This window comes from Convolutriloba macropyga, chromosome 11 (genome assembly GCF_964194025.1).
Source record: "Convolutriloba macropyga chromosome 11, txConMacr16.3, whole genome shotgun sequence".
Classification (NCBI taxonomy): domain Eukaryota; kingdom Metazoa; phylum Xenacoelomorpha; order Acoela; family Convolutidae; genus Convolutriloba; species Convolutriloba macropyga.
Window position 1 is genome coordinate 49,366,007 of NC_134478.1, and position 24,316 is coordinate 49,390,322.

General features: G+C 33.1%; 2 protein-coding genes across 3 annotated transcripts in view; one reads left to right on the top strand and one right to left on the bottom strand.

The window, feature by feature from the left end:
- LOC142349158 (uncharacterized) overlaps positions 1-8,999 on the top strand; it is a 43,044-nt gene extending 34,045 nt beyond the window's left edge. The window contains exons 2-4 of the mRNA XM_075400573.1: positions 8,595-8,650; positions 8,712-8,778; positions 8,949-8,999. Coding sequence (XP_075256688.1) covers positions 8,595-8,650; positions 8,712-8,778; positions 8,949-8,999 — 174 coding nt within the window. The remainder of the gene's footprint in view (positions 1-8,594; positions 8,651-8,711; positions 8,779-8,948) is intronic.
- Positions 9,000-15,510: 6,511 nt separating this feature from the next.
- The window catches only part of LOC142349392 (uncharacterized), a 28,637-nt gene continuing 19,831 nt past the window's right edge, over positions 15,511-24,316 (bottom strand). The window contains exons 3-4 of one of the 2 annotated variants that reach the window (XM_075400921.1): positions 23,940-24,190; positions 15,511-15,793 (exon numbers count right to left, since the gene is read on the bottom strand). In XM_075400921.1, coding sequence (XP_075257036.1) covers positions 24,029-24,190 — 162 coding nt within the window. In that variant the 3' untranslated portion in view covers positions 15,511-15,793; positions 23,940-24,028. The remainder of the gene's footprint in view (positions 15,794-23,939; positions 24,191-24,316) is intronic. The other variant, XM_075400922.1, reaches the window with a different exon arrangement.

Genomic DNA, 24,316 nt, shown 5'->3' on the forward strand with positions numbered 1-24,316 from the left:
TTCATCTGCGTATTATGGTTTGTTCTTTTTCCAATCTTTTCGCCAGCAATATAACTTAAAAAGCAAATTGACATAATCTTTTTGAAATCAACATGTAAAATGAAAATTTTTTTCATAAAAACTATTTCCAACCTATTTCATAAAAGTTTTCAAACACTCCTTCAAAATTTTTTTAAAACCGAATCCTTTTAATTTAAAGCATGTTTTTTAATGAAAACAAAAACAGACCGGTCATGAAATAATCCTTATTCATGTAGCGCGATGGACAGGTTCCTCTACTTGCACCTACAATTAGGAATAAAACAATAGGACTAAAATACCTGGTTGTACCTGGTAACTGCGTTTTGATCCAAAAACTTAAGAGATAAGAGAGTGATTGAGTGAAGTGATTTTTTTGAATAACACCATTGTCTACAGGCAGACAAAAGAGACAACAGAACAAAAAAACTCTATGTTATCATTACAAAGAGAGCCCAGTTTCAGTTCTCGAATTATGAAGAGGCCATGATTGACCAAACAGTGATATGAAAAGATCATGCTCGACACAAATAGTCCATGAAAGGACTTTAGCTCGACTTTAGATCTAATCTCGACTTTAGCTAGGCCTAATTTTTTTTGCTGCTGAACCTTAGTTTGACACAAATTTGATGCTGGACTTTAATCTTGAACCAGATATGATGCTCGACTTCAGCTCGAACTAAAATTTTTGCGCTAGACCCAAAAAATTTATATTTGCGCTTGAAATTGGCTACACATTTGCGCGTAGTCAACGGGTTTGACTGTTCAACTTTTTCAATGTTTCTCATATTTTATCAAAAAATTGAACTGTGCTATTACAATTATATTTAAGAAAATGAATTTATAGAATCAAACCACTAAATTTTAACACAATAAACTCATTGCCGATGAAAAGTCGATTGTTAGAGCTTTGTTAACTAGTTGAGTTCAGCCGAACAAATTCGCAATATAGGGTCCCAGCCAAAACTAATCGTGTATTTTTAGTCAATATTGGACCCCCCCCCCCCCCACTAAAATTATAAAGTCTTTTCATAAGTCAATTTCTAAACCTGGGAGGCTATTTCATAGCATAGCGAAATTATAAATGCACAAATAAGTGATCTGGATTAAGACACCGATCCCCGTAAATATCAAAAAGCATCTAAAGTAACAATAGTACCAAGTACCAATAGGGTATTTAAGATGAGGTGCGTGTACAACGTTTCCCGCGTCAGTGAATATTTTTTGTTGATTAAATTTATATTAAGCATTAGAGATTTCAATGACTTTAAGTACAATGAATAATGATGCCAATGAAAGATTACGTAAGTAATTGGTGTCAACCGTATTGACATAATGAAAAGTAAGTTTAGCACTAAGTAATTGGAGTATGAGAAAAAAGTGAAATTTTTCAGCACTCACTATTGATGAATCTCAAAGTTGAGTGAAAATATGCAGGATGAAGTTTTGAAATTGTTTGATCAGTTTATGAAGTAAAAATTGTGATTCAGTTTTAACTTCTTTTGATCCTCGTGTGTAAGCCGATTTTAAAAGTTATAATCGGATGCTCGGGTTTTTTACAATGTCTGTTGTGACGTCTTGTTTTATGTTGAGGGCAAGTTTTTCAATAGGCTCCAATTAGACACATCCAGTATGCTATCTAAGCTTACGAAGCAATTTGGTATTTTCACGTTCTGCGAATTTGAAGACTTGCTTGCTACTAGGGCTGTTCAGCTCCTGCTGTGAAAGTTGGAGCAACAGGACTCTCGAAACCAAGTCTGATATGGTGCTTTTGGCTGATTCTATTACCGTCAAATTGTAGGTGAAGGGGGAATAGGCCGTCAGGGGGAATAGCCCTTTAGGTATCTTGTGCTCAGAATTTGTCTCTTCCCACTTTTGAAAATTGCTCCCTCTTTTTGATGTCTTGGTTTCCGCACTTCGCGTCCACTGTTTCGGGAGTGTAAGAGTTTTCTCTGGGGCTCCTGGCCGAAATTGCCTATTTTGCCGGTCTCATTTGGAAGAATCATGTAAACACTGCTACTTGAAGTTACTTGTTCTGACTTCACTTTCTGAATAGTGACTCTTATGTTATCCAAACATCGTTTTTATCTCTTTAAAATTGGTGCTTCCATTTGAAGTGCTCTTTGCATGTTAGACTTCTTTGTCTTTGACTTCGGAGGGCTACTTGTGTTAGTCGGCTGTTTACGACGTCTAAACAAAGTTCCATCAAATTTTTGCTCTGCTTTGCGAACTTTTGCTTAGCAGCAGTTGACGCGATTACTGTGCCGAGAACTAATTCTTCACATAGGCCGCATTAATGTTTTTTTTCGGCTTTTCGGTGTTATCAACTTTACGTTAAACAGCTATGCTGACAGATTTCTCAATCATTTGCAGTGGTTGACTTTTGTCTTCTAGTAACAAGTAATTTTTGCCTAATTCAAGATCTTTTTTCTATGTGATGTTCGCGTCCATAATTTGTCCGGCTTTTTCTTCTTAGTTCCCTCATTGCTTCTGTTGTCTACTTTGTTCCCGTGATCATATGGTAGCACTTACCTTTAACGGTTTTGGCATCTAAACAACACTCTTTAACATTCTATCATGATCCGGTTCAGATGTTCTATTTTTAATGGAGTATTGGATGGTCGAACATAATGTGCATGAAATAAGTTTGTAATTTTTATGCAGATTCTTAATTGGTAGATTCTATCTCCGATCGCTCTTGAAAAGATTGTACATAATCTGTTCTTTATAATTTGACGCTTATTAGAAGAAGGTCCGCTTTTGATGGTCTGAATCATTTCTTTCAACAAGACTGATTGAGCGATGGTCATTTGTAGGTGCTACGAACATATTGTTGTTGTGTTTATCGGAAAAACATCTAATTTTTGTACAAATTAGATTCTGGACTTGACTATACCTTCATATTTCAGGGCACCACCCTATGATTAGATTGCTATTTTTCAACAATTGAATGATACGTTTGCTCGATGTTCCGGTGTAATCTTTCATTGTTGGGTTTATACTAAATCGATCACATTCTGCTAAAATGTTGTTTTCTTGTATTTAACCATTGAGTTTGCGTCCAACAAACCCAGTTGGTTTTCCTTGTTTTCTTCCTCAATTTTTTATTATGGACAAAACTCACATTTGGGATTTATCAGTTTCAGATTCTTACCCATAGTTGTAGGAGTATATTCCGAAACTTTGTCAAGTAAAACTCTGTTGAAATGAAGCCATCACGCATTATGATCACTCATTAGATCATTCCCCAACAACCGGAATGTGACATATGCAGAGATTCGATCGTCGCGTTTTTCATCGTGTGATGGATGGCAACTCGATCGTCCAGAAAAATATCCGCGCCAAATGTGATGTTCTCTCCATTATGGGTGAAAGCACTTCGGTAGCTCCTTGCATCGTTGCTCTTTCTCTGAAGTTTTCTAGTCCTATATGTCATTTAGAACTGCATCCTTGGAATTCATGGCGTTGATGAATTTTTTGTTTCTATGGACGTGTTGCCTGCCATGTTATCAATATCACGTGTTAGTGACGAGTGCGTACTGCCAAATGATATGTTGGAATCAAACGAAACTGTAAAGCTTTAGTTTTCTGCAAATTTAAGGTCTTCTGTTGACTCGGGTTGCTCGGATTCTTTGCGCTGACAAAGATTTCCGTAGTGTATGCATTTAACAATGCCTGAAAAAGGGGTAACACCAATGCTGAGTTGAAAAAGTGTTAGTAAGGTAGTTACGCGATTGTCCAGTTTTGAACTCGGGAAAAGTAAAATTATCGAAGTACTTACAGAGAGAATTAACAGTAAGATTGGCTTTGTAAAGAGTAAAAAAAATTGTGATACGCTCGTGATGAAGATGAAGAAGTGTTTATTTGATGAGTAAACAAATGGGTTAATTTTAAAGTAAAATCGTTATCAATATACGTTGAGCGGAATGAGCAACTTTTTTGAAAGAAAAAAATTGCCACTTATAATCAAGTAAGATTTTCCGTAAGTGGAACCAAGTGGAGTTAAATTTCACATTTTGTCGCTTTCACCTTAAATTTGTTCAATACTTTATTGCTTCGTTTTCCGATTTGGATCAAAATGTGAATTGTCTGTGATAATCAATTTCTCCCGTTTACTTTTATCAAAATGTTCATGGTTTATCTCAGTCCATTACTTCCCATTTTAAGTGAATTTTTAAATGGATAAAAGAACTTTGTAACCTGGGTGATAATTTAGTTATTTGATGTAGAGATCCTATGCACGACCGTAATTTTGAAACCTTTTGGAGGTTTTATTTTTATATTAGATATGTCTTTGAATTCAATGGTTTTTTAGCAAAAGAAAAAAATTCGATTCCACAGTCAGTCAAAGTTTCGAAAATGACACTTGGACAGATTTCTTCTAACTGTTTGCAATGTCAAGTCTGCCGAGGCATGCGTACGCTTTTTTTAAGTGGTCTGATTTGCAACTTCAAATCAGTGTTACTAAGTCGCCTAGAAAAAAGTACGTGTTTCTGAAAGATGATTGAATACAATTCAGTGATTTTGATACTCAGCTGACATGTCTTCGGGTCCTTAAAAACATGTTTAAAATCTGTATATACTTGCACTTGCACAATAACTTTCATTTTTAAGACTACACTGTTTTGTCACTTTTTGATGAGGGGCACTGAACTTTTCACTGAATTTAGACTTGATCGTAATTTTCTTTGACTATCCCAACTGTTTTACAAGATGCTGAATTTTCTTACCAACATCTAATTTTAGAATGCAATTGTCAGAGATGTCAAAGATTGACTTGTTCCTGCTTTCTGCATAAGTTGTAAGCCGATCCCGGGGAACAAGACCCGGTCGATTAGTGGTTTCTGACTGTCAGTTACTACCAAGACTTTCGAAGTGTCAAATTTTCATCCATATGACTCAATCAGACAATTCAATAATCCAAGTATGGCGAATGGCTCCTTGGCAAATGTTTTCAGTTCTATTCTTTTCTTTCCATTCCAGTGTGTGTTTCGTGCTAAAATTTTCTATGCAAATTACTTCATGTCAGCGAGTATATCCTTTTCTTTTTTCGAATTTTAGATATTTTTGTCTCATTCAATTGCTCGTCTTTTATATGTAACATTGAGTAATCACAAGTGACTCTCAGAGTTATTGCTTATCAAATTGTGATTTGCTGAGCAAAATAACTGCCGCATTGTCGAAGTCTGATTCAAGTAGCTCGTTCAGTCTTTCCTTTATTGACCTAAATTTCTGGTTGGAATGTTGATTGCAATTCTTCTCTCACCGGCGAAATGGTTTTTAGATTACTTTCCTGCTTGTTTGTCTATTAGCTGGACCTTGTGCCTTATCGACTTTATCGAAACTTTAACCTTAATTTTGACAATTAATTAGTGATAATTTTGACTGACCATAATTTTGGTTACTGAATTATCTTTTAATTCTACTAACAAATATTTTCACCCGACCTTATGTTTGCGTTTTTAATGCCACTGACTCTGAATATGAAGAGTATGATGGGATAAGACTACCTGGGACACTTTCTAACGACATTTGATTTTGAATGCTCAGTTCGAAATTTTTTGCAATTTTCAACTCCCGTTCAACATTATTTACAGTTCTCTTCAATTTCTGTTTACGTGCTGTAGAATTGGTCTATAATTTTCTCTTTTCCTTGTTCACCACCCAGCGTTTTATTCTGTCAAATTTGATGTTTCTTTGTCTGTTAGATGTCCTTTCTTGCGAATCCCACAATTCTTTTACCGCTATGTTTTCAATATTCCCAAGAGTAACTTGTCTGTTTATCTGTCTCCAACCCTATCGCCCAAAAGGCTGTCACGCATTTTCCCAGTTTTTGAGAGGAAAATGTAATGTCAGTGACTTGAACGATCTTCCAACAATCGATCTCAATATCGAAATAAGTTTCGTTGGAAAGAAGAAATAACTACTTTTGTTGCCTTTAAAAAAAGGACTTGAACTTTGTTAGGGCAATTAAACTTCACAAAATGAAATCAATTTTTGACGGGAAAAATCTAACTTAGAATAAAAAATACAGGCTTTTTGATATTGAAAAATGAGAATTAAAGTTTGTTATAGGATCCCAATTGTACTGATTGCTGGCTTTTTTCTTTCTTTCTGCTCAAAAATGTCACTGAATGTCTATGCTTCCTTTTCTGCGCCGGATGTTCTGGAATTTTGTACACTAAAATCATACAGACATTGAAAGCTGGTCGTCAACAGAAGAATCGAAATAAGACACTGTCTATTGCTTTTATTACTCTGTGGATCTCGTGGATAGTATTTACGATGCCGTACTTGACAATAGATGTTATTGCCAGAGTAATGATGCACAATACAAGAGCAACGATAAACAATGTCGTTTATACTTTCACCGAACCCAGATTCTTCTTTCAAAACAGAGCTGAGTCGGCATTTTATTCAAATGACGCGTCCAAACTACTTCATTGGAAATCTACATACCGTCTGGTTTCAATCTTATACTCTGCTTTTGGCAGTGTGCGACATTCTTATTCTTTTATTAATTCAATTCTGCTAATAGTTTTACTCCGTCCATTTCAACAACCATTCTTCGGCATGATCAAGTTGATGAAAGTTTGCATAGCGAAAGTTCATCCATCGCGCTGAATACGAGCCTTATACTTAAGCTTATACTTATTATATCTGTTCATTGCATGAAGTGTTATATTTGAAATCTTTTCCTATGTTCGCTTTTTCTAGTGAGATAAGAAGTTGTCCGTGTGTTTTAAGCTTTTGTTTTCAAAGAAAGTCAATTGTTATGATAGCTTTCTAACGTACTTCTTTGACACAATTTCTGCGAAAAAAGTGCGAACTTCCCAGATTTTCTCGGAAAGTTTACATTTTCCTCTATAGCTCATTGATAAAACCCTGGTAAAGCAACATGAGTTTTTGTCTGCTTGTAAAGATAAAAATTTAAGACGTGGTTAACATTTATATAGGTTTAGCTCATTCAATTCCACTCACCTACGTTCTTAAGTGATTTCCTCTTGATTTACTGTTGTCGGAAACCGACCATTACCAGGTTGAATTTGGTTTAAAGTCAATCACTGACCAGTTTTCACAATTGAAACCAATCAAATTGAATCTAAAAAACCAAACATAATGACAATTTCTAGGTTTCAAAAACAAATATATCGACAATAACGAAAAAAACGTACGGGTTCTCTCGTTTTTGTCTATCTAAAGCCAAACATACCGAGAGTTCTCTATGTTTACAAATTTCTGGACTACTGCAAACAGCAGTCAGAAAGCAACCAGGTTTCTCAATCTGTTTATTGTCTTTTATTATCCGTTTTAATGTATATGATCCGTCTTGATAATGTATATTTTTATTCAGTATTCTTGTAGCTTTCAAAATTAAGCTCGCGCATCTGTGAGAGTTGCATGTGTGTTTGTGTGTGTGTCAGAGAAAATGTAATTTTTTGTTGCCGGTGCATGTGACTTACGTCTGTTTACATATTCATTTTAAAAAGTACAATTTATTCTTTAAAATTTGCGACACTTCATAGAGGCACGCTTTTGAAAAATTGAAGTTAGTTTTGCCAATTGAAAAATTTTTTGAAAAAAGTAGCAAGAATACCAGTATAGAAAAAAAAGAAATGTTTTCATCTATCTTTTGTTTTGTCATTTTTAAACTGTTGTCTGCATTCCTGTTTAGTAGAACTCGTCTTCTCTGCCTTACAAAAAATATGTTCTCTAGAGAGTTCGGTTTAACTCGCATTATTTGTTAGAACATATATGCTCTTAAATGCAACCCTTCTACGCCCAACAAACACCATGTAAAGTCACATTCGAAGGAACGCATGCATAAACGCTTGCACGCACACGTTTACACGCACGCACGCACGCATGCTCTCACAGACGCAAACACACACACACACACACACACACACACACACACACAAGCATGCATACACACACAAGCACATAGACATAAAGACGCCCATACACATAAAAACACGAAAACGCACATCCACGCGAACACACAAACACACACACAAACATTCGTGCACACAGACAAACACATACATTCACACACAATTATCAGAACACAAATTGACACTCACACATAAACACACACACACACACACACAAAATCAAACAACATACACACACAAACACACACACACACCAACTATGAGGCAAACTGTCACATTTATTCAGTCCAGTCAATTCAGTCACAGGATTCTTACCCGTGTCGTAAAACTTAAGCAAGCAATCAATTTAATAGAGATTTTCTTAGGCTAAGACTACATTTTGCCAATATTTGGGGTATATTTAAAGAAGCTTGAAGCTCAAATTTTTAAACCGATTTAAAGCGATTTAAGAGTTGTCTTATTTTCTCGCGATCGATTTTTAGCCGATCAGAATTGAGCAAAATTTAACTTTGCGAAAACAAAACCGCTAGAATAAACACGCATCATAATGGCGCATGATTTCGTCGTTTAGTTATTGTTATTTCAATCCCAAATTTGGCTTTATATTTTTTGGCTTCATATGTTTTCTTTTCAGATTGAATTTGGCTTTACATTTTTTGGCTTCATATGTTTTCTTTTCAGAGATTGAATTTGGCTTTACAAATATTCATCACCAAAAACCAAAAGACCAAAAATCGGTTAGTTCAATTTGGATTTTTGAGTTTCAATTCAACTAATTAAGTTATGCCTTGATTTCAGCCAAACGATCCTCTGTTTCCTCAATCTGCCTTTGACATTCAATCCACCTCTGACATCTTCTATGCAGGTATTATTCATTATTTTATTCAAAAATTTTGCTAATTTTACACTATTTGAAAAAATTTGCTAATTTTAAACAAGGTTTTACAGCGTTTTGTCCTCTATTTTAGATGCAGATCTTCACTTCCGTTTCTTCATCTGGGCAACTGTTGGGCCGATGGACTTGCTGTTCCGAAGGTATCACATGGAGCGGAAGGACTGAAACTGATGGAAAACGGATGGACTTAAAACTTTAAATTAAAATTTTCAAAATAACTCAAATGTTAATTTAAAATTATATAACGGTTTTCACTGAGCGGAGATAATAATCTATTTAAGGGAGTCTTCGTAGCTCAATTTAAATCCATTTCAAATGTTCTTTAAACGACTATAATCCATTTTTTCAATATAAGTAAATGGATTTAAGAGGATTTAAATCGTTAAAATGGTCCCAGATTGAGGCCGTAGAAGGGATTTTGTTGATAACATTTTTTAATGAAAACCGCTATGAAATCGATTTTTATCTCAATTGTTCCAATGCGGGTAACCAACTGTGAAAAACATTTAAATGTCTTTTCCTTTTTTGGAGGAAAACTTCATCAGAAGCCGGGATGACATGATTAACAAAAAACTCATCTTTGTTTCTGCACTTAAGGACCGTCCTTTTAAGTTTTCAACGGAGCATGGATTTGTCTGAGTTAGCAAAAAAAAGAAGTTTCAAAAATCTTTTGTTGTGCTATAGTCCATTAAGTAAGTGATCTTATAGTTTGCTAAACTCAACTCGTGCATCTCTGTGAGAGTTGCAAGTCGCTGTGGGAGAAAGAGAAAGATAGTGTGTGTCAGTTTTGGTTGCAAGTGTATGTAAGTCACGTCTGTCCACGTGCAGCTGGCTAATTTTTTTGCAGTACAAATACCATATTTCAAAAAGAGATAACGTTAATGAAGGAAGATCAAACAATTTGAGGAAAACCAAATAGAGGCTGAGGTCTATATGTTCAATATTCTGAAAATAGGGACGCATCACCAAAACGAGAAATACAGAAGAAATAAACACACACACACAAACACACACACAAATGCACACACACACACACACACACAAACACACACACAAATGCACACACGAGCGCACTAAATTTCCCATACACAACAAAAACGTATAAGTGCACACCTCATAACGTGAACCTTGACCTTTGCTGTTATTGTTTTCTCATACCATAGTTGAGAAGACGGCACAAAAACGGCCAAAAGATTGAAAGAAAGCGGTACGTTCGATTTGATTGGTATTGTTGATTTCTAACGTAAGAAAGATTCGGTATCGTCGTTTTTGGACGCAAGAGAGATTCGGTATGTTTGGTTTTAGAAGATTTGGTTTGTTCCGTTTCTAAATATAGGAGATTGTCTGTCTGTTTGGTTTTTGACGTAAGAAATTGTTGGTATTTTTATTTAAAAATTTCATTTTTCTGTTTATACTGTGGTCATACGTTATGAAAAGGCTTTTTTTCCAGGAAATTCAAAAGTATTTCTTGAAAAAATATTCTGAAAACAGTTCTAGTTTACAAGCAATTTTTTCGACGTGTAGTTAAGTTTGAAACCCAACAAGCCAACCGTTTTTGTTTGGTCTGCTGGACTAAATTAATTTTAAAACCCCGAATATTAAAACGGCGCGTATTCCTTTCAATGATACCAAATATCTCTTACGTTTAAAAATCACGACTCAAAGTCTTTCTTAAGTTTTAAAAACAACAATACCGAATCTTTCCTATGTTAAAAATCACGCTAAAGCAATGATACCGAAAAAAGGAACATCAGATTTTCTGTCGATTTTCGCTAGAAGACAACAAAACCGGCGATATCTCATAAAAAATATGTTCAACTAGGGTGGTCCTGTAGAAACAGTTTGAAGTATTGTTTTTGACTGCTGTCTTATCCTTTTCCATGTTGCTTGTTTTCAAAAGAAAAAAATCAAAATGGAAAATTTGTTCAACTTTTATTGTTAAAGCTAAGGAAATATTGTCTATTGGTTTCAACGCTTGACTAAATCATAAACAAATAAACTTAATTTGTTCTAAGACGAACTAAAGTTTCCTTCGCCTCCGTTCATCTGAAATTAAATACTAGTTTCAAAGGAAATTGCCACTACAGGTTTTGCCAAGTGTATGTAAGTCACGTCTGTCCACGTGCGGCTGGCTAATTTTTTGCAGTACAAATACCATATTTCAAAAAGAGATAACGTTAATGAAGGAAGATCAAACAATTTGAGGAAAACCAAATAGAGGCTGAGGTCTATATGTTCAATATTCTGAAAATAGGGACGCATCACCAAAACGAGAAATACAGAAGAAATAAACACACACACACAAACACACACACAAATGCACACACACACACACACACACAAACACACACACAAATGCACACACGAGCGCACTAAATTTCCCATACATAACAAAAACGTATAAGTGCACACCTCATAATGTGAACCTTGACCTTTGCTGTTATTGTTTTCTCATACCATAGTTGATGGGACGGCACAAAAACGGCCAAAAGATTGAAAGAAAGCGGTACGTTCGATTTGATTGGTATTGTTGATTTCTAACGTAAGAAAGATTCGGTATCGTCGTTTTTGGACGCAAGAGAGATTCGGTATGTTTGGTTTTAGAAGATTTGGTTTGTTCCGTTTCTAAATATAGGAGATTGTCTGTCTGTTTGGTTTTTGACGTAAGAAATTGTTGGTATTTTTATTTAAAAATTTCATTTTTCTGTTTATACTGTAGTCATACGTTATGAAAAGGCTTTTTTTCCAGGAAATTCAAAAGTATTTCTTGAAAAAATATTCTGAGAACAGTTCTAGTTTACAAGCAATTTTTTCGACGTGTAGTTAAGTTTGAAACCCAACAAGCCAACCGTTTTTGTTTGGTCTGCTGGACTAAATTAATTTTAAAACCCCGAATATTAAAACGGCGCGTATTCCTTTCAATGATACCAAATATCTCTTACGTTTAAAAATCACGACTCAAAGTCTTTCTTAAGTTTTAAAAACAACAATACCGAATCTTTCCTATGTTAAAAATCACGCTAAAGCAATGATACCGAAAAAAGGAACATCAGATTTTCTGTCGATTTTCGCTAGAAGACAACAAAACCGGCGATATCTCATAAAAAATATGTTCAACTAGGGTGGTCCTGTAGAAACAGTTTGAAGTATTGTTTTTGACTGCTGTCTTATCCTTTTCCATGTTGCTTGTTTTCAAAAGAAAAAAATCAAAATGGAAAATTTGTTCAACTTTTATTGTTAAAGCTAAGGAAATATTGTCTATTGGTTTCAACGCTTGACTAAATCATAAACAAATAAACTTAATTTGTTCTAAGACGAACTAAAGTTTCCTTCGCCTCCGTTCATCTGAAATTAAATACTAGTTTCAAAGGAAATTGCCACTACAGGTTTTGCCAAGTGTATGTAAGTCACGTCTGTCCACGTGCGGCTGGCTAATTTTTTGCAGTACAAATACCATATTTCAAAAAGAGATAACGTTAATGAAGGAAGATCAAACAATTTGAGGAAAACCAAATAGAGGCTGAGGTCTATATGTTCAATATTCTGAAAATAGGGACGCATCACCAAAACGAGAAATACAGAAGAAATAAACACACACACACAAACACACACACAAATGCACACACACACACACACACACAAACACACACACAAATGCACACACGAGCGCACTAAATTTCCCATACATAACAAAAACGTATAAGTGCACACCTCATAATGTGAACCTTGACCTTTGCTGTTATTGTTTTCTCATACCATAGTTGATGGGACGGCACAAAAACGGCCAAAAGATTGAAAGAAAGCGGTACGTTCGATTTGATTGGTATTGTTGATTTCTAACGTAAGAAAGATTCGGTATCGTCGTTTTTGGACGCAAGAGAGATTCGGTATGTTTGGTTTTAGAAGATTTGGTTTGTTCCGTTTCTAAATATAGGAGATTGTCTGTCTGTTTGGTTTTTGACGTAAGAAATTGTTGGTATTTTTATTTAAAAATTTCATTTTTCTGTTTATACTGTAGTCATACGTTATGAAAAGGCTTTTTTTCCAGGAAATTCAAAAGTATTTCTTGAAAAAATATTCTGAAAACAGTTCTAGTTTACAAGCAATTTTTTCGACGTGTAGTTAAGTTTGAAACCCAACAAGCCAACCGTTTTTGTTTGGTCTGCTGGACTAAATTAATTTTAAAACCCCGAATATTAAAACGGCGCGTATTCCTTTCAATGATACCAAATATCTCTTACGTTTAAAAATCACGACTCAAAGTCTTTCTTAAGTTTTAAAAACAACAATACCGAATCTTTCCTATGTTAAAAATCACGCTAAAGCAATGATACCGAAAAAAGGAACATCAGATTTTCTGTCGATTTTCGCTAGAAGACAACAAAACCGGCGATATCTCATAAAAAATATGTTCAACTAAGGTGGTCCTATAGAAACAGTTTGAAGTATTGTTTTTGACTGCTGTCTTATCCTTTTCCATGTTGCTTGTTTTCAAAAGAAAAAAATCAAAATGGAAAATTTGTTCAACTTTTATTGTTAAAGCTAAGGAAATATTGTCTATTGGTTTCAACGCTTGACTAAATCATAAACAAATAAACTTAATTTGTTCTAAGACGAACTAAAGTTTCCTTCGCCTCCGTTCATCTGAAATTAAATACTAGTTTCAAAGGAAATTGCCACTACAGGTTTTCAAAAATGTTTCTCCTACAACCATTCAACTCTCCTTTTTGTTGGTGTGTGTTCTTACAGACAAGAATACAATTAGCGGCACTATAGAAAGAAATATAGTAATAATAATTAATTTTTTTAATCAAAAACAGAGTTCTAATTGCTGATAGATTAATTTATTCCAAACATGTTACTTCATTTTATGTTAGTAAGATTTTGGAATTGATCAATCCCATGGACAAATAAGTTTAAAGTTTCATCGCAAAAATTTCTTTGGAAATAAAATTTTGAAGTAAAATTCGGTATTTCATTTTAAATATTGTGCGAAGGGTTTTTATCTAATATATAATCTTGCCTGGAAAAATTATGCAGACTCGATTCAACGTATCATTCACAATTTTTCGTAGAACAGATTTTAAAAAACAGTTTGATTTATTCAACTTTTTAAATATTAGTTTTTTATTGATATTAAAAAAAATGTCAAAAATCGTCTATTGAATTTTGGTTCTATTATTTTTCTGCATTTCCAACTCGAGTTGCATATACTTTCGCAGTAACTGATTTTTTGAAACCATTTTGAGAACAAAGTTCCTTCTCCATGGGCAATTTTACTGATCATTTGTTTGTTTTTGATTGCTGCCGTTTATCCCGTACCTAACTCCAAGTGCGTTTCAATACTGGACCAGTATATATGCAATTCCTCATCATTGCTGAATCGTAGAACGTTTCATGTCATTTCTGACTTGTCAGACTTGCGTTCAGTCTGATTTTACAATGGTCGGACTTGTGCCAAGTGCGAAAGCAAAGTTCTGCACGGTGATCGAACCCACGCTCTCCTGCGCTACCGTCTTTGCTGTACTTTTGTCTTTTACGCCTTTAAAATTCGCTTGGAAAAAGCAAATTTCAAGGGAGAAAACGAGCATAATATATTACATGGGAGACTTGCATTTACAATTGCCCAGTACTGATTTACAGTTGGAGTTCGGCAAGGGATTATGCTTCTGAACAAAAAATAAATTATCGTGTTGAGGTTGAGCGTTCAGAAAACTTGTTGTGTTTTTAATCTAAGCCTCATTAATTATTCTGATTGAACTTTAGAGTGCCTTAATCCTTATAAATTTTAAACAGCACTTGTTTTCAAAAGCTTATTTTCCCTCGATTGAAACATTAAAAACATTAAAAAGCTGTTTTCATTTTAAGAAACTGCGTAATTATATGGCAACTTTTCTGCCTTTCTGTTTTTAGATACTTTTCATTTACAGCAATATCTTTTACAGCCCGAGATATAGCTGTATATGAAAATTAATTCAAACCAACTGTTAAAAATGTTCATCAAGCTTAATTTAAAAAATAATGAAGGTTCGTAATTGTTTTTATGTTCAAACAATTAATGCTTCAATGCAATTCTTGTTCCAACATTTTCCTTATTTCGATAATTTCTCCCAAATGAAAGAAGACAATGTATAAGAAAACCAAAAAAGAACAAGAATTAGAAATTGTAAGTTGTTTTTTGCTCTTACGTGACAAAAACGATTTCGAGTTCAAGATTGGTTTGATTGGCTAAAAGATGAAACATACCACAGTTAAAAAAAAAAGAAAAATGACGTCAATATAGCATCGTTATCAATTTAAATCCTGTTTAGTCGATGCGAGAGGCAACAAGAAATATTCTTTGTAGTCGTGAAACTCACTTAAAAAGCTGATGTATTAAGCTTCCAATTGATACTTAACATGATGGTGCTTTCATTAATTTAATCACAAATGTGCATAACAGTATTACCAAGTGCGCTAATACGTGTTGTCAAAACAAGCCAAACTCGAGCAGTACTCAATTCCTCAAAACCTCTCCAATCGAATAACAAAAGGGGATCTATTCTGTGCCCCCTCTCCCCCAGTGCTTTTAGGCAACCCTGTATTACAAATTATGTGTGTTAGCACATAATTATTTGAAACCTGGCACGAGCGACTCGGGCTGTAAAAGATATATACCCACTAAGCTGGGGGTGGCGGACAGCATAGATCCCAAAAATGTGTAATGTTTTCCAAAATAATGTTTGCATGTTAAGACAATCTGCTCGAGCTATGCTAGTTATAACAGGCGCAAAATGGTTTAACAAACTTATAACGAACCCACTAAGAGTTCCTTTCCCATTCTGATATGTTCCAGTTCGTTTTTGCAATCGTGACGCAGCATTTGACACATCGGTTGAATTATTATGTCCCTCAGAATGCAAAAATATTGTAATTAAGTTGCAATTGATCCGTATATTTTCAAAATTATTCAATGGAAAGTGCTCGTTTTTGAAATCCTTGCTGACTATATACACAACTCACCAATAATATTTAGTAATATTAGCAAGAATCGAATCAGAATTTATCGAATTTAGAACAATTCAAAAAGTGTCGGAGGAGTGACAACTTTTAAACAATAAAAAAGGAACACTGAATTCAATCCATTATTGCTGTGCAAAAACAAATGAGTAGAATGCGCAAAACAAAATGCTAGTGCAAAAGTATTAATAATAATAATAGCAATGTCAATACTGAAAAAATTTTACTCGTTCATATTGGAACAAAAAAAAAGTTAGTTTTAAACCTTACATGTTTCCAAGATAAACAATCTGACGACTGTATACAAGGGTCTCCTCTTTCAAATTCCTCAATAATATGATTGAAGATTCGTTTTTTGAATTTTTTTATTTTCAATTTTTCTTAAGTGACAAGGTAAAGAATTCCAGACCTGTAAAGCTTTTCTAACGAATGAATATTCCAGTTTAATCTGGTATATGCTTTCAATCTAAACTATAGAGTTGTAAAAGATTTTTTAGAAAATAAACTGGTGAAATGACTACACAAAAAACTAAAAATTCAATGGTTTTGACAAAAACTCTTAAAATACATGCCAGAGAGACCTCATGTACGCTTCATAGCGGTAATCCGAACTAACATTTTAATCTTTGTCACGAAAACGTTTGGCAAAAATGTTTTCCATCTTAAAAAAATGCTTTTTAATCTCAAAGCAATAAACACCTTAAATGATGCTTCATTAGAGGGCCGATGATACCTGCCATAGAAAAGACTCACAGACAAGACAAACAACAAAATCAAATATAAACAACAACAATAATTACGGCCAACACTTGATATCTATCTATTTTTTTAAAAAGCATCAAACTAAAAATCAAAAAATGAATTGCATTTCACCAGAAAGAATTATGGACCTGTCTTTATTGAGACGAATCAATATGTAGACAAAGAAAGGCAAAATTTAAAACAAAAGAAACAATTTAAAAAAAGTCATGACAATTGTCAGCTATCAATAGAAATATTTAAATCGCTCTATTTATAGCTGCAAAAACAATCAATGAAATCGGTCATTACCCCGAGATTCATACAACTACAAAACAAATGCAGGCAAAAATTGAAAAATTACTTAGTTTTTGTGAGAAAACGGTGTCGAAGCCTTTGAAATCATAAACTTTTTTACCTAAATCATTGAAACTAGAGCATTTTCACCTTCTTTCAACGCCATTATATTGATATAGAATTTGCAATTAATATGTTAATTGGACAAGATAGCAGAAAAGAACCTAAAATTTTGTATTATGACCAAAAATTTTAATAAAACAAATAAAAATTCGTTGTATAAAAGTCAAAATTTATTATTCAAATGGTGAAAAATCACAGAAGACCACATCCTAAATCCCTTGAGAGTCAAGCTGACCTCACTTTTTGCTCAAAATAAGCTATGTGTTGGCAGAAATAACAATAAAAGATGCAAATCTAAAAAAAACTATGTTTTTTATAAACTGATTATTTAAAACCAAAAATCGTAACATCCGTCAATTTTCAACGTAGAAATTGTCAAAATACGATAATTTTTACTGCCTGGGAAGCAAACTAGACTTGTCATTAGACTAAAACAAAAGACAAATTAACAACAGATAATGGCAGAACTCTCAATTTGGCGAGCAGTTTTACGCAAACTGTGTTTGAGCCAACACTGCCCTAAGCTTTTCGCTAAAAGTCTACGATATGTTTATTAGTCGTTATTTACCTGTAATTTTGTTTTGACAATTTTTGAGCTCAGATTTGAAATCATTCTGTTCTCTAATTAACACAAAGAAAGTTTTTGAAAAAAAGCAAAAACATTTTTAAAAAGAGGTAAGGGCCCCATTACAATCCGAAAATTTTTTGAATGGTACAAAAGGCAATTAGAACAAAACCAATTTGGTACTGCTGCTTTCCTACTAAAAGAAGTATTTATTCCAATTGTCCCTAAACAACAAATATGACAAAAAAGTTATTATAACAAAAATAAATTATGATTTTTTGATGATTTTAGGGCAATAATATTTTCATTAATGATAGCAAAAAAAACCAGTAGTTATCAACCAAAAGTGTTAGATTTTGTTCCTCCCCAACTAAAATAGGTCGAAATAATTAACTATGCTTTTTTACGAAAAAATTTTTGTAGAAAATATATTTTAAAACTCATTCCTTTTTCTTGTAGCGCACAATATTTAGAAAAGCTTTTGAAACAGAAAAAACGAAAACTCAGAATCCAATTGGAGATAAGATTTTCATATTGATTTTAATTAGTAAAAGAGCTTGTCAAAAGTGGACAAAAATGAATTCGAAAGGGTGTTTTGTTTCATGAATTTCAATTTTATTTTAAAACTACTGCAATAAAAAATTATTTGTTTCTAGCTCTTATATTTTTTGTTTTCCTTTTCAGAGCAGCTAAGCCAATCAATAACTACTCTATATAACTGTGAAAATAAAAAGAAACATCAGAAATTGCAAATACTAACAACTATGGCGTAAATGTTTTTTTAAACGTGCAATAGCATATCTGCCAACTGCTAATTATGCCCTAACACAATTGCATGAAAAAAATTAAGGTGAATAACTTTAGATCAGTTAAAATTTTCTCTGTCGATGTTCTCTATGTGTTATTGAGTGATACTTAAATAGTTTTATCCGATTTGAGCTACAAAGAAAGCAAAATGTTGGTGTACCTATCACTGATTTTGTTGTCGAAGTGATCTCTCCAAGTTCAATTTGGTATTGAGTTTCATCACCTCAAACTGTACAGGCGAGATAAGAGAAACCACTTCGAGCATGTAAACCTCAGTATCCAAAAAACCAAAAATCGTAACATCCGTCAATTTTCAACGTAGAAATTGTCAAAATACGATATTTTTTACTGCCTGGGAAGCCAACTAGACTTGTCATTAGACTAAAACAAAAGACAAATTGACAACAGATAATGGCAGAACTCTCAATTTGGCAAGCAATTTTACGCAAACTGTGTTTGAGCCGACACTGCCCTAAGCTTTTCGCTAAAAGTCTACGATATGTTTATTAGTCGTTATTTACCTGTAATTTTGTTTTGACAATTTTTGAGCTCAGATTTGAAATCATTCTGTTCTCTAATTAACACAAAGAAAGTTTTTGAAAAAAAGCAAAAACATTTTTAAAAAGAGGTAAGGGCCCCATTACAATCCGAAAATTTTTTGAATGGTACAAAAGGCAATTAGAACAAAACCAATTTGGTACTGCTGCTTTCCTACTAAAAGAAGTATTTATTCCAATTGTCCCTAAACAACAAATATGACAAAAAAGTTATTATAACAAAAATAAATTATGATTTTTTGATGATTTTAGGGCAATAATATTTTCATTAATGATAGCAAAAAAAACCAGTAGTTATCAACCAAAAGTGTTAGATTTTGTTCCTCCCCAACTAAAATGGGTCGAAATAATTAACTATGCTTTTTTACGAAAAAATTTTTGTAGAAAATATATTTTAAAACTCATTCCTTTTTCTTGTAGCGCACAATATTTAGAAAAGCTTTTGAAACAGAAAAAACGAAAACTCAGAATCCAATTGGAGATAAGATTTTCATATTGATTTTAATTAGTAAAAGAGCTTGTCAAAAGTGGACAAAAATGAATTCGAAAGGGTGTTTTGTTTCATGAATTTCAATTTTATTTTAAAACTACTGCAATAAAAAATTATTTGTTTCTAGCTCTTATATTTTTTGTTTTCCTTTTCAGAGCAGCTAAGCCAATCAATAACTACTCTATATAACTGTGAAAATAAAAAGAAACATCAGAAATTGCAAATACTAACAACTATGGCGTAAATGTTTTTTTAAACGTGCAATAGCATATCTGCCAACTGCTAATTATGCCCTAACACAATTGCATGAAAAAAATTAAGGTGAATAACTTTAGATCAGTTAAAATTTTCTCTGTCGATGTTCTCTATGTGTTATTGAGTGATACTTAAATAGTTTTATCCGATTTGAGCTACAAAGAAAGCAAAATGTTGGTGTACCTATCACTGATTTTGTTGTCGAAGTGATCTCTCCAAGTTCAATTTGGTATTGAGTTTCATCACCTCAAACTGTACAGGCGAGATAAGAGAAACAACTTCGAGCATGTAAACCTCAGTATCTCTCCAAAAAATCGAGAGTAAACAAAAAAAATAGAGAAAAACCCTCGTCGGCAACTAATTCAATTTTGTCATGGGCTTTGCGATTACTTTGCGATTGTCACTTTTGCATGTCTCCGAAAAAGATATCAATCAATCAAATTTGACTCAACAATTAAATTGAGCTGGTATAATTTTGAAAGGTTGGATCAAAAACTTCTCCTCTATATGCAAAAAAATAGAACCTTTCTATATTATTTGAAACTAATCACAGAACTCGGTATCGGATCTGCGAAAAATTACTAAATACTAACGTAACATAAAACTTCAAAACATCCCTCCAATGTTTTTCATTTCTTAAAGTGAAAAAGTACAAACAAGCAGACCGAAATACCGGTCACTTTCTTTGATATCTCTTATACAATGAATAAGCCAGGTGTCAGAAAACAAACTGATTGAATGATTTGAATTATAACAAACAAAGAAGCTCGGTAATATGAGTGCGCACATAATATTCCGACCCCGCATACCCGCTTAGTTTACTTAATAGTCTACTAATTGAGGAATGGATAGAAAACTTTCAAAAATTAACATATTGTTTGGAAAAAATGGTGTTTTCATTAAAAGAATTTCATTAGGCTCAACCCATTAGAGGGCTGGTGATATGGAGACTAAGAGACAGGAAAAAAACAACATCAAACAAAAAGAAAACGCTTTAATTACGGCTAAAGATCAAATTTCATCTATTTTTTTTAAATTAGTGAAGAAACAAAAGCATCAAATAAAATTTCAACTACACCAATTAGTTTGCATTTCGCTAAAAAATACTTTAATTATAACCAGTGCTCAATGTCTTTATATTTTTTTATTTATTGGATGAAATAAAAGCGTCAGATAAAAATGGAACCAATTGACTTGCCTTTTGTCCGAAAAGATATGTGATCTGTCTTTACTAGGATTAATGAACAAGTAGGCAAGAACAAAAAAGACATGTCATGATACATAAAGTAAAACGACTACATAAAGGACGCATACAGGAAAAAGCAAAAACTTTGGTGAGGAGACTTTGTCAAAGCCTATAAAATCAAAACTTATACACACCAAATTTTTTTTAAAAAGCAATTCTGCTTTATTCGAACGCCATTAATTTGCTTTTGGCTGGTCAATAATGTGACAGACGATTGAAATAGGACAGAAGAACCTCAGAAACCGGATATTGTGCAAAAAAAATTTTATGAAATTTGTATTATCAACGCCAAAACATCATTATTCAAATGATAAAAAAGCAAAGAACATCATCTTTTAATTCACTGTATGAGTATTTCAAACTAATTTTTGTCAGACTACAATAAAAGCGGCGAACTTGACAACAAAATTGGAAAACCTAATTGGAAAACCTAAAAAATTTAAAGTGAACTATTTAAAATTATAACTTAAATTAACCATAATTTTTCAATTTAAAGACAATAATTAGGATAACTTTTCACGGATGAAGAGACCAATTAGACATGTATTTAGATTAGTGGGTCTTTGTTAAAATACAACAAACGTATAGAGTCCGAACTCAAAATTTCGCAAACATTTTTACGTAAACTGTGTTTAAGTCAAAAAACGACAAAATTTTCTCTGAATTTATCATGTATGTTTATCGGTTTTTACTTGAAAATAAATTATAAATCTCGTTTAATGATTTTGATTTGGAGTCTTTCTGGACTGTAATTAACAGTTAAAAAAACAAATGAGAACCCAAATTTTTTTTAAGTATAACCGAACAAAAATTCTTTTGTTAAAACTGCTCCTCCATTGAAACAAAAAATGTTCGAAATGTTACAGAATTAGGTAAATTTACAAAAAATTTATTACATCAGAAACAAAATATTAATTTTGGCTTGTTTCGAATTGTATTTGCAAAAAAAAACCATTATGGGCAAACTGAAAGCATTAGATGGTTCATCTAATAGCTAATTTTAATACCAAGTTAGACAATCAGTTAATTCGGTTTCGAATTAGACCTCTTTTTAATTGAAAATTAATTAAGCTCGTTAAAATATTTTCCTATTATCGGGATGATTAAAAATCCATAAAATAATTTTTATGAACGACACACATCCGATTCTTTTCATTGTAATAATTAAAAATCGGATTAAAAATGAAACTGCAATCGCTTCACGGCTGTCTAGATCTGTAGAGTTTGATATTTCCTAACTGTTGCTTGGTAAAAGCTTTATGGTGAACGGAAATCTCATTATATTAAAAACAAATTATGCATTTTTATATGTAACGTATTAAATTAGCGAATGAGCTAAGATCAGGAACAACTTCTTCCGAACCGGAGGTTAAAAAAACCTTACTGTAAAAAAGATAAAAACTTCATCTATGTAAACGAAAAATGTGTCAGCAGTTTTCATTTCAGCACAACCGTCAATGCTGTAGAAAGTGGGCCAAGTAAGCTTATTTGATTCCATTTTTATGGAAAAATAGATTATTCAAAAATTTAGACAGCATTTTAAACAAAACAGTTGATTCAAACAATTCTGCAAATCTCTTTCACTTTTAATGTTGAAACCAATAAGACTAATATTAACAATTTTCTCAAATTTATAGCAAAAGTTGATAGCATATATAGCAAGAATTACTGAAAATGTGCACAAAACAATGAAAATTTTGCTAAAATTCACAAATTTTAAGCCTCCGCAGCTCCTAAAAACCCGCTGAATTCAACCAAAAACTCTTTTTCTATCAAAATTTAACGCTTGACAAGCTTTTTCATGATACCAATCACATCTATGTCCAAAAAATTTATCGAAAATTGACTGATTAAAAAACCCAGTTTAGCTAAAGTAGGTCGCAACGAAAATCACTGCTGATCATTTTTTACTTGCATCGCTTTATCCTCCAGAAATTATATAATGTGTTTAGCTATCACTCAGAGAACAACAGTACTGATTCAGAGCGTTTTCAGAGAAATTTTGAAATTCAGTGCTCTTTCAGAACGATTTCAAAATTGTTTATGTTCTGATTCTGAATCCTCTCTGAATCACAGGAAACAGCAAAATGCGTTTCTGAATTGCCTCTGAATCAGAATGAAATTCAGAATTTTTTTAAAACATAATGAGAGACACAGAAAAATTTTCATCAACTTTTCAACCGTTTTTATTAGCTTTGGGAACAAAATGCCAAAAAATTTTAGCCGGAAAGAAAGGAATAGGATCTTTGCTGATATTTTTTGCTATTGTGAAACAAAATGATATTGGATCTTTGCAGAGTTCCCGGCTTTTTTTGGATTAGGGCCGACTGTAGAGGTTATATGAACTGTGAATCTGCATAAAAAAATTTTGGTAGTATACGTTTATTTGAAAAAAAAGTTGTCGTTATTTAACTAAGTTGCAAAATTTTTCATGATCTGGTCCATAATAGGTCGTACTGGTTTATTAACATATAGCTTTTGCTGTAATTTTTTGGTTTGATAACAATCTCTGAATCTACAAAAGATATTGTCAGAATGTTTTTCTTTGAAATTTTTTGAAGAAGTGTACAGGCGCGGTTTTTTTGCCGTGCTTCATCAGTACTCCTCTGGTTTATTTCCCTATCTCCGCACCTTCCGGTCCTAAGACCGAAATGAAAAAAAGAAGTTAAAGCCACACAGAACATACTGAAAAATCTTAAAGAGTCAAAATTTTAGCTTGAGTTGACAACATTTCTGACAACTTATTTTTAAAAAATTTTAATAAATTTCTTTTATTTCGAAAGGTATTATATGAATTTTATTTTTAAGGACCTAAGAGGAAAAACAATGGTAAAACATAGCCTGGCTTACAGACATAGATATGATTTTAACCTCATGAAGAGATAAATCATAGACTGAATCAGAGAAAGTCAGTGTCTCAATCAGAGTCTGAATCAGTGCTGATAACTTCTATTTTTACTCTGATTCAGTACTGAATTTGCTTTTGAGCAATGTACGGGTTCCTTAGATTCATTTTTCTATTGGTGAGCTGTCAACTCAACATCGGCAACATACTTTTGTAGTAGTTTCTCCTGTTAAGTAATACAGTTTTTATTGCTGTTGTTGGTATCGTTATTTTCTTTGGTGTCTTTTTTGGGCTGTTGTCATGGCTGGACGAAGAATACCCCGAAAGAGGGGTTAGTGAAGTGACACTTTGCCTCCGAGAACTGATTCGCTGCCCAGCACACACTGCTCACAGATGAACACTTACACGCAAAACTGTTCGAGTTTGGACGTTTGCAAGGGGCTCCAAAGCGACATGGAATCTAAAACAAATTTATTAAAAAGACCTATGTGTAACTCAAACATTTGAATCTATTCTGTATCTATATCCCCCCATCCCCCTTTGACAGCAATGTAATGAAATAATTAAATCCTAATCACTGGTAGTG